The sequence below is a fragment of the Helianthus annuus genome, chromosome 13 (genome assembly GCF_002127325.2).
Source record: "Helianthus annuus cultivar XRQ/B chromosome 13, HanXRQr2.0-SUNRISE, whole genome shotgun sequence".
Taxonomy (NCBI): Eukaryota; Viridiplantae; Streptophyta; class Magnoliopsida; order Asterales; family Asteraceae; genus Helianthus; species Helianthus annuus.
The window spans coordinates 57,532,194-57,543,262 of NC_035445.2; the positions used below are offsets into that span (position 1 = coordinate 57,532,194).

Genomic DNA, 11,069 nt, shown 5'->3' on the forward strand with positions numbered 1-11,069 from the left:
ACCGGGTACAGATAGGAACCGGGTACGGTTGACTTTTTTTAGAAAAAATGGGAACCGGGTAATACCCGTCGGGTTTTTTAAACCTGGGACCGGTTCCTCTGAGCATCGGGTAGGAACCGGAACCGGGTCCGGGTCGGGTCCACTGGAATCGGGTAGGAACCGGTTTTTATGCCCATCTCTAGGTGGAGGTGGAAGTGCCGGCCGGTGGGGGTGTGGTTGTAAGGGCGGTGTAATGTAGAGAGAGGACGAGTGGTGGTGGTGTTAGAAGGAGGTTGTGGGTGGATTCTGTACAAAGAGGGAGTGATGTAGTAGAGAGAGAAAATGGGTTTGTTTAGAGACAAAATGGGTTAATATAAGGGTATGTTTAATTTAATAGTTTTTTTAATTATAAGGGCATTTAAGTAATTTCACATCCACTTAACACAAAAAATTAACCCCCATCCACATCAGGGATTTTCCGGGAATGAAAGTTGAAAAGTTGGGGACTATAGAGGTAATTTTAGAAAGTTAGGGACTAAAGGTGAAAAGGGCCAAACCACATGGACTATCCGAGCATTTAACTCTAATTATTAGAGTGAATTGTCAAAACCGTCCCTGAAGTTTGGACATTTTTGCCAGTTTCATCTAAAACAACTTTTTTGTACCATATTACCTTTTACTTTTGGGACTTTTTGTCATTTTCATCCAAACTTCTAATTTGCGTTATTTTATTTAGCAGATATTCGGATGAAAATGACAAAACATTCCAAACCTCGGGGATGATTTTAAAAAAAATAGTTAGACGTTTGGATGAAAATAACAAATTAGCTAAAAAGTGATGGGTAATATCGTAAAAAAAATGTTTTTGATGAAACTGACAAATATGCTCTCAGGGACGATTTTGACAATTTACTCTAATTATTAATTATTAATTGTATATTAGAAACTTAATAAGGGGGTGTTTGGTGTTGCGTTTTCAAAATAGATTATGCGTTTTCAAAATAGATTTTACGTTTTCAAAACTGCGTTTTGGAAAAGCATGTAGGTACATGTTTCTCCAAAACTGCGTTTTGGAGGCAGCTAATCACTTTTTTATCCAAACACTTTTTTAGATTATTTATGTTTTACAAACGTAATAATCAAATAATCACCTCAAAGTGTAATCCCAAACACCCTCTAAGTTTTGACATATGAAAATGAAACGTGCGTTTGCGTAGAGGCAAAGTCGGTGTTCAAAATTTCAATCCCCTTTCTCTCGGTCGATCTTTTATCTTAGGGCATGTGTAGTCATAAAGCCCTCAAAGGGGCGTTATGCGCCATGTGGCATGCCACGTCAGCAAAGGGGCTTTATGGGGCTTTATGCAATTTGGGGCCGTAGTCATAAAGCCCCTGTGTAATCATTACTCAATTAATTTAATTTTCTATTTTTTAAATAATTTTTAAGTTTTATAAAATAAAAAACATTTCATTAAATAAAAAACACTACATTAAAAATAAAAAAAAAAGTTACACTAAAAAAAATTACACCTAAAAAAAAATTACACCTAAAAAATAAATTTATTCTTCGGTGTCATCTTCGTTCTCTCCTTCTTCCTCTTCGTTTTCTCCAGCATCTAAACCTACGTCTTCAAAGTTCCCGTCTTCGAATTCCTCCCCCACTTCTTCCTCGGAATCTTCGTCGTCATCATTGTTTGATCGAATTGGGCGAATCGCCCAAGCATGCTCAACCAAATCCGCCTTCAACGTGTTATGTATTTCTCTAGATCGGAGTAGTTGAGCATTTGCGAGTCTCTCTTCCGTTGTCGCTTGGGGTAGTTCGACCAAATCTTCGGGAATATAGTTTTGGCATATCGCTTTTCCATCATCCTCAATGATCATATTATGCAAAATGATGCAAGCATACATGGCCATTCGTATTTTATCCTTATGCCACATGCGACAAGGATTCCTGATAAAATGCCATCGTTGCTGTAGAACCCCAAAACACCTCTCGATGTCCTTTCTCGAAGACTCTTGTAATTTTTTAAAATACTTTCTTTTTTCAACGAAAGTTTCAGAAAACGTTTTAACAATAATCGAATACTCGGGGTAGATACCATCGCCCAAGTAGTAGCCATGCTCGTAATCGTTCCCGTTTGCATGGAAGCCGGCCTTTGGTATAGTTCCAGAAATGTAGCCCTCGATTAATGGTGAAGCCTCTAACGTATTAATATCGTTAAAACACCCGGCTACACCAAAGAAGGCCGACCAAACCCAAAGGTCGTATGACGCAACACCTTGTAATACCAAAGTTGGCCCTTTTTGATCACCCCGCGTATGTTGACCTCGCCATGCGGTTGGACAATTATACCAACGCCATTGGCGACAATCCAAGCTACCAATCATGCCGGGTATTCCATGCTTTTCTAGATGCACCTCATATATTTTTTGAAGGTCGTTCCAAGTGGGGTTTCTCAAATAACGTTTTCCATATAACTGGCATATTCCTAAAATATAATTTAAAAGTTACGAAAAAATAAATGTATAAAAGTAAATAAATAAAAGACAATTAAAAAATTACCATAGCAAAAATGTTCCAAGGTATCTCGGGTTGTTTTCTCCGCCATCTTCAAATACTCGTCGTTGATGTCGTACGTGTTTCCGTATGCTAATACGCGTAAGGCGGATGTGACCTTTTGAATTGAGGTGAAGCCTAGATATCCTCGTGCGTCCATTCTTTGCTTAAAGAAATCGTACGTATTTTCCAAGTCATTGTTAATGCGCAAAAATAACCTTTGGCTCATACGAAAACGTCGTCTAAAAACATTCGGTCCGTGAACCGGTGCCGCGTCAAAATAGTCTTTCATCAAACGCTCGTTCGCGGCTTCACGATCTCGCAAGATATAGGTGCGTCGCAAGATGGGTCGTGGAGGGGGAGGTGGCCGAATGTGCGCAAATGTTTGTAGCACAAAAGTACATGCACTCGTAACCGCTTCTTCCTCGGCCGCGTCTTCGTCGGGCGAAAAATATCTTCGGTAAATTTCGGTGAAAGACTCTTCCGACGGAGAACCCATTTTTTATAAAGTGAGACTAGCTTTTTTAAAAATATATGAAGAATGAGAATGAGAATGGTATGAGTTGTAAAAAAAAGTGGAAGAATATGAGGTTTTATAGTGTGAAAAATAAGAAAAATTGAATTTTTTTTTTTTAACATATGACCGTTTGGTAACGGTCAAAAAACAAAGTTTCTTCTTCCTCGCGCCGCGAAATTTTTCACGCTTTTCTTTTTTTTTTGGTCATAACGCCGGGGGGGCGGTGTGGGCGGCGCCATAGCGGCGCTATGGCCCTTGGTCGCGCCCCACTACATATTGCCTTAGGCAACTATATATTCTTCAAACGTTAACCCTAAACCATCATTGTTCTTAACTTTCGAGTTTACAAATTACAAGCTCTGCTACTTCTGGTAAATATTTCGATTTCATTCTCATTCTCGTAATAATTAATTTGTTTACTAATTAAATTTCTATTTAACCAAAACCCACCACCGATCAATAATCACCAATTCTCACCATTAATGTTTCTGGATTCAAGAAGTCAAATCTAATATATCAATCTACACTAATTAGTTTTTGATTCATATGTATATGTATTTACTTTCTAAAAATATATGTATTCGTTAATGCAGTGACTCAATGCTTTCATACAACAACGGGTGCAAATGGAAACCCAGAAAAGTTTCTGCAAAACGTGATTTTCCAGAAGCGTTTTATCACGTCACTGATGAATCATTAGGGAACCAGTTGTCTAAGAAGTGTGAATATGTCGGTTATATGGGCCTGGAAGACGGTTCTGCTGATAAAAGAGTGTTAGATTTCATCCATCTTGAAACAAAAACCGAATGTTTGCCTAGTGAAAGTTGCGGTTCGAGTTTTGACATAATACCGCGAATTGTTAATACTGAAAGGCGTGGTTCGGATGAGGGAATAAGGAAGTTAGGTACTTATACAGAAGTGAAAATTCATGGAGTCAGTTTCAAAGAAATAAGATGGTATGAAACGGAGGACGGATTAAAGATTGAATTGTCAGTTGGTAAGTTACAGAAGAAGCGAGTTGATGATGAATCGTTTGGGAGGGTTTGTGAAAGTGTTACTGATCGCGTAACGAATGAGCGTGTTAAAAGGTATCAAGAGATTTGTTCTCGTCGAAGGCCAGTTTCAGCTGTTAGAAAATATCCTCTAGGTTGTGGACCGGTGAGGAAGAAAACATACGTGGATCTACAGAAGAACCACATTGTTGATAAATCGTTTGGGAGGTCATGTGGAAGTATTACTGATCGCTTAACGATTGAGCGTGTTAAAAGGTATCAAGAGATTTGTTCTCGCCGAAGACCAGTTTCAGCTATTAGAAAATATCCTCCAGGATGTGGACCAGTGATGAAGAAAACATCAGATGGTGTAACAAATGAGCGTGTTAAAAGGTATAAAGAGATTTGCTATCGCCGGAGACCAGTTTCAGCTGTTAGGAAATATCCTCCGAGATGTGGACCAGTGATGAAGAAAACATATGTTGATCTGTAAATCATGTGGCAAAGTTAGCATAAGACAGAAAGTTTGATGTCGAATATAATGTTTTGTAGAAAGGTTAAACTTATAATTACTTTAATGTCATATAATTCTTTGCCTATACTTGTTCTTGTGTTAAGTACTCTTGTTGGATTTGTTCCACATGCAAAGAGCCTAAATTAATCAAATTTCCTAAGATGATTCAAAATATTATTATGCGCATTCAAAATATTAGAAGTGTTCTTAGCTGCTTTATTTAAGATCAAGTGCCACAAACAAAAACAGAATTTAAATTTAACTAGGGGGTTACACCCGCGCTTCGCGGCGGGGCGTCCCCATTTTTTATCCGATATAGCAGTCAAAAGAGAAAACTTACATAACCAACTTTAATCATCACACCCGAATAGACTTGCATCGTTCCCGTGCGCAAATACTCCTTCATGTCCTACACTCCTACTGATCCTTCACCATCATATTCTGCCATCATGAAGACCTTAATGGTTCTGAGCAGTTCCAATCACCGAGCATCATCATTGAAGGTTGGCTTAGCCTATTTAATTGATAAGTAAGATAATCGACACCCTCATCTAAGTCGGTAGCCACTTGTTGACCGGAGCTCCTTCTATTTCGTCGGAATCATATTGGTAAACGGGTTTCGTCGGAACCATATTGGTAAACGAATTCTTCACCAGAGTCCGCTGAGCTATGTTTTGAGACAAATTACCCAAATTTGGTCCACTGGACATTACCTTCAAAAATGTTATTTTTTTAAATCTATTAAATCTAGAAAGCATATCAGTCGGCTTAGCCTTTTGCTTGGATCAGCTCCATTTTTCTAATCATATTCATGCTGAACTATGGCAAGCTAAACCAATTCCTACAAATTTATTTAGTCTAATTTATCAACTTTGTAAGTAGAAGAAATTTTGAAGAAATTTTATATTTACTTCTTAACAGTTTCAACAAAAACTCATTAGAGTTTATAAAGTAAAATCAATGTTTGCAACATACTTTAACAATTTAGTGTCAAAAACAAAAAAATAAATTTGAATCCATATTATTTTCACACACATTACATTCCAAAGAACAATATTTACCCTGTTAATTGGAGAACATGAAAAATCGGTGATCGTTCATTTTCCTCACTCCATACTATGTTTACCCTATTAATTATATCAAATACCATCACAAATTCATAACTGGAAGATTTTTCACTGCAATTTCGTATGACTAATTCCCAAACATAAAGAGCATGAGGAGTTATGTTATTATTGTTTTTTTTTTTTCAACATGGATTTCTAACAATAGATGCTACTGGTGAAAATATGAATTAGCTTTTGTTTAATGAATTTATTAAATATGAGTTAAGACTTAAGATGAAAGGCCAATTTGAATTTAGGATTTATGTGATCATCCCCAAAATTCAACACCCCTTTCTCTAAAATATTTATTCTGCGTTCAAGAATGACAATATTTTAATAGCCATTCAGAAATGATACTGAAAACAAAATCGACTTTAATTTTATACCCTTCAACAATGAGAAAGTCAGGGCAAAATCAAACCATTCAACAATGAGAAAGGGGGAAATTGAGTGTACCATATCTTACACCAGCAAAATTAAGCAAAGAAAAAAAGAACTAACCTGCAATCGGCTCACTGAAACCCTAGCCGCCATCGCCGAGGGTTTCTGGTGGTGAAGAAGATGACCACATGAACATGACGATGAATGATATTCGAAGAGGTTCTTGGATTGTTGAAGAGGATTGCGTTGTCGCTCGTAACGGCAAAGGCCGATGGAAGTCGCTTTGCTTTCACATCTCTTTCTCTCACCGTGACTCTCTGGAACATAGAACATGTGTATGTGTGTGGATCTTTTGGATTAAGCAGAAGACTTTTGTGGCAAAAGTGAGAATGATACAAACTATCCTGGCGCACTGTAGCAGTGCTACAGTACTTTGAAGTTGTTCTTTAATATATGTAATAAAATAAAATAAAAGGGTAAAATTACTTTTTGAGTCCGTGTGTTTTATGAGTTTTAACCACTTGATTCCAAAAGCAAAAAGTTTAACGACCTGAGTTCCTATAAACATTTTCTTTAACCATTTGAGTTCAAATTTCTAACACCATCCACCAAATCTGTTAACTATGATGGTAATTTGGTCATTTACACACAATGTATGCACGAATACAAGAAACAACTCTTTAATCCATAAACTTTTAATATTTAATATATATATAATTACATTACCCAGAAGATAAAGAAAACTAGAAAAGGCATCATCATCATCATCAATTCATCAATCAAGAGAGAGATGGTGTCGTACATGAGCTTGGTGATCTACGGCATCGGCGGAATAGTGGTGGCCGGAATGGCGTTGCTGGTGGCGTTTCAGGAGAAGCTAGTTTACGTCCCCGTCTTACCCGGTCTAACCAAGACCTATCCCATCACTCCCGCTCGTCTCCGCCTCCTTTTGAGGACGTCCGAGAGCAGCGAATCGAGCAAAACAGGTCATCTACATCTACATCTTTATGAGCAGCGGCGATTTTAGGTTTAGGTTTGGATCTGAGAGCTTGAAATCGACGATCGAGATCTGGATCTATTGCGTTGGAGGATTCAGGGACGAAATCGAATTTGGAATTGGTGTGAGAATTGACGGTTAGCTTGAGAAGAAGGTCGGTGCTTGTTCCTGTTCTTTCTCGTCCGGAGCTCGTGGTGGTGTGGCGGTGTTGATGGAGGTGGTTGTGCGGTGGTGCCGGTGGTTTCCGGTGGGATTCCTGGTGGTTATGGTGGTGGTGGTCGTGGTGGATTTGGTGGTGGTGCTTGAAGGAGGTATTGATGGAAGAATGTTATGTTTTTTATACAGTTTTATGTTTTTGGTTTGATATTACCTGTGCTTTGTCTGTTAGGGTTTTGCTGAACATTGTTATGGTTTTTATGTTTTAAGATGGATTCAAGTTCAACATTATAAGTTTAATCTCTGTTTTGTATTATTTTATATGTTTTTAATTAAGTGTTTTTATCTGATATTTGTTATCGTTTTGAGGTTTGGTTCATCGATTTCTTGACCATGTTGGTTGATTTTCAATGTGCAACAACAGAGATTGAAGTTGTGGGTGATGAAAAGGGGATGAAATTAGGTTTGGGGATTGAAGATGAAGAGATAAGGGGAAGATAAGAGAAACAGAGAAATTTTTTATTTTATTTTATAACTATAAGGGTATTTTAGTCATTTAACAATACTTAACCAAAAAATTCTAACAATGTTAGAAATTTGGACTCAAATGGTTAAAGAAAATGCTTATGGGGACTCAGATCGTTAAACTTTTTGCTTTTGGACTCAAGTGGTTAAAACCTATAAAACACATGGACTCAAAAAATAATTTACCCAAAATAAAATGTATGAAATAAGCTATGTAAGAACTGTTTGAGAAACATATTAATAATTTTGGACAGCCTAACGGCTGATTCTTACTAGGAAAGTGGTTCGTTTAATACAAAATCAATTTTAAGTTTATAACTATGAAAATCATATATACACTTGTAATATTGTTTACAGTTTAATATATAAGACAATTATTTAAGATATGTTTTAGAAACATATTAAAAACTATAGATAGCCTCTCAAGTCACAACTGATTCTCAATTATCTTCACTTTGCTCCGCCATTGTAGCCATTATTTGACATGTTATTTAACCTTAGCAATCTGATACATATTTAACATCAAACTAGTAATATGACCCGCGGGCGATGCACCGCGGGCCCGTTGCAAACATCGAGTTGATTAGTCAAAACGTAACCTGATTCGTTAACCAAGTGAAAAGGTGTTTCGACGTATCTGATCTAACTCAATGTAACTTACAAAAGCATTGTGATTAGATAAAAAAATAAAGTACATTGAATTTAGGGCACACGGGGTGGTCCGTTATACCACCCCGATCACTCGTTAACCCATTACGCTACACCGCCGCCGCATGAAGTTTAACGCGTTATTTTTTAAACGCGTTAAACATATAAAGCGTTGAACTTTTGAAAAGTTTGGCTTCTTTTTGCTTGACGAACCTTCAAACCCTGGACGAACCCTCAAACCCTCGACGAACCATCTCCCACTTTCACTTCTGAACAATTTGGGCTTTTTTTTGCTTGACGAACCTTGGCTTCTTTTGGGTTGTTCATCAATTTGGGCTTTTGGAAATGAAAATTAAAAAAATTTAGTGATAAGCAGTAACTAATGAAAAATGGTTTCTAATTTTTATAATGAAAATTAGAAAAAATTGGGAGTGATAGAATTCCATCACTAGTGATACCACCCCCTCTACAATTTCTATCACTAGTGATAGAACTTTGGTTGATGACATGGCATGATTTTATTGGACAATGGGAGTGATAGAATCTATCACTAGTGAACCACCCCTCCTCCCCTTATATCGTACAAAAAGAAACGGAATCGAGAATGGTTGGTTCGTTTAGCGGGGTTCCACCTAACCACTACGTCACCTATACCTTCGCATCAAGACTTAGCGGTGACAAAAGGTTTAGTAACTCGAATTCATACCGTTGAATAAAAACGTATTATAATTGTCTAAAATATTTATTAACTAACACTTGTGCTGTCTAAAATATTTATTAAATACCACTTGTGTGGTATTTATTTTATAGTTAAGATTATATAAGAAAAACATTACAATTAATCTTATCGTTTATAATATATTGTATAAACCTTTAGCCATTCTATGAATATAATAAAAGAACTTTTTCTTATATATCCATTATTTATGTCAAAACATTCCGTAAAGAAAATAAAACATATAAACAACGCAAGGGACTAACGCAAACCAAAAAGAAAGTAAGTAGAGTAAACATCTAAAAGTCATACAAAGTGACTAAAAATGTTAGGTATAAAATCATTTTATAAAGAAGAAAATGATATATTCAATGCATAGGGACCAAGGCAAACTAATAAAAAAATTAGAAGGGTTAACATGTAAAAAGTCTGTAGAGGACCAAAAATGTAAAAATCACCGTCATTGTCTTTTAAGATTACTAGTAGGTTGCCCGCGCGATGCAGCGGGGAACGCAATACTCAGGTTGGTGATTTTAAGGGGTGCACAAGGCAGTTCGGTAAGGATTGATTTTAAGCCATTACCATAAATGAAACCAAATTTTACACATAAGGGTGGAGGAAGTCGTTCAATCAATTTAGGGTGTTGAGTTATTCTCTAGCCAATAATATCATGCCATGTCAAGTCCCCATTCCACTCCTCATTTTGCACTCAATCACTGGCAATGGTTCAAACACCTAGAGAGTAGTAAAGTATTTAAAAAAATTGTGGTCGGATAAAAGGGGTTGGGACCCACCATTAAACCCCACTCTCTCCTCCTTCCCTCCTCTTCCCGCAGCAGTGAGTAGTCACCGATTTAACCATTCCCCGCTCACCGATTGAAGGCCGGCACCCCTTCCCCGCTCGGCAACCCCCCTCCCCGATCAAACTCACAACAACGATACCCTCTACCCTAAGATATTTCAAAAACCGATCTGTTTCTATTGGTTCGTCGGTTATCAACATTGTGTCGGTTAGGTTTTCTATTAATAACCGAAATTTAACCTGGTGCACCCCTCCGGTCAGTTTTTTCAAGTTTTTACTTTTTCATATATTCCTTGTATTTTTATGCATGTTGAACTTATACAGTGTATTAACTCTTACCAATACAGATGACGCCACTGTGATGCATGCTTTATTCTTCAAATATGTGGGCCCATCTTTGTTTGTATGGTCCATTATTTTTGACAAAGCTTTCATTCGTAACTTAATGCAATTGTATGAGCCAAGAAAATTTTACGACCTTGCAAACAAATAACATAGGGGTACAATAAAGAAGACCTTGGCTTGTATTTGGAGCCTGCCATGTCAAGAGAGTTAGCTTGGGCTTCTCTATTACAATCTACAAGGCAACTAAGATTAAGCATTTAAGCTTCTTGATTAAACAAACAATGTGGGATTCCTTTTCATATGTCATGATTATCTTTAATAAGAAATAGGAATAAAAGTTTTGAACATCTTCTAAAGAATATTGCAATCACTGAACGGAGCTTTTCTTAACCTTTAACACGTCAAACAGATAAAATTTTAAAACTAATAGTTTAAAAGGAAGCAGGTCAATAGTCCATGAAATCGTGTATTTGTTAACACATAGAACCTTCTAATTTATTATATTTAAAAAAGAAATAGATTATCATTGAAATATTAATATTTTTGTAATCGTATATTACACTTTGTTTCTAAAACAATGATAAATTGATATTAAAAAATTGTTTCTACTCAGCCAAACCGATCATGGTTCAACGTGGTTTTCAGAGTACGTTTTCACCTATTACACATGCCAACTCAATTCTAACATGTTACATAATTCGGCCTATATTACTACCTCTACCATAAATAAAGGATTGTGAAATCTGCAGTCACTTCTTAGGCATAAAATTCCCAAAGCATTTTATTTGAATATTATCATGATCAAAATACTTGGCACATCAAATTATTTAAAAAAAAG

The 11,069-nt window shown here is 36.7% G+C and overlaps 1 protein-coding gene across 1 annotated transcript; it reads right to left on the bottom strand.

Moving 5' to 3' along the window:
• Positions 1-1,435: 1,435 nt before the first annotated feature.
• Positions 1,436-6,543, bottom strand: LOC110897929. Its single transcript, XM_022144663.2, has 4 exons — positions 6,164-6,543; positions 4,897-5,269; positions 2,540-4,529; positions 1,436-2,465 (listed from the first exon to the last, which is right to left on the bottom strand). The coding sequence occupies exons 3-4, from the start codon at positions 3,030-3,032 to the stop codon at positions 1,537-1,539; spliced, it is 1,422 nt and encodes a 473-aa protein (XP_022000355.2). The 5' UTR covers positions 3,033-4,529; positions 4,897-5,269; positions 6,164-6,543; the 3' UTR covers positions 1,436-1,536.
• Positions 6,544-11,069: the final 4,526 nt, after the last annotated feature.

Coding starts and splice junctions, on each gene's coding strand:
- LOC110897929 (XM_022144663.2), bottom strand. CDS start 3,032: ATGGGTTCTCCGTCGGAAGAGTCTTTCACCGAAATTTACCGAAGATAT. Junction 2,466..2,539: donor CTTGGAACATTTTTGCTATG/GTAATTTTTTAA, acceptor ATTATATTTTAG/GAATATGCCAGTTATATGGA.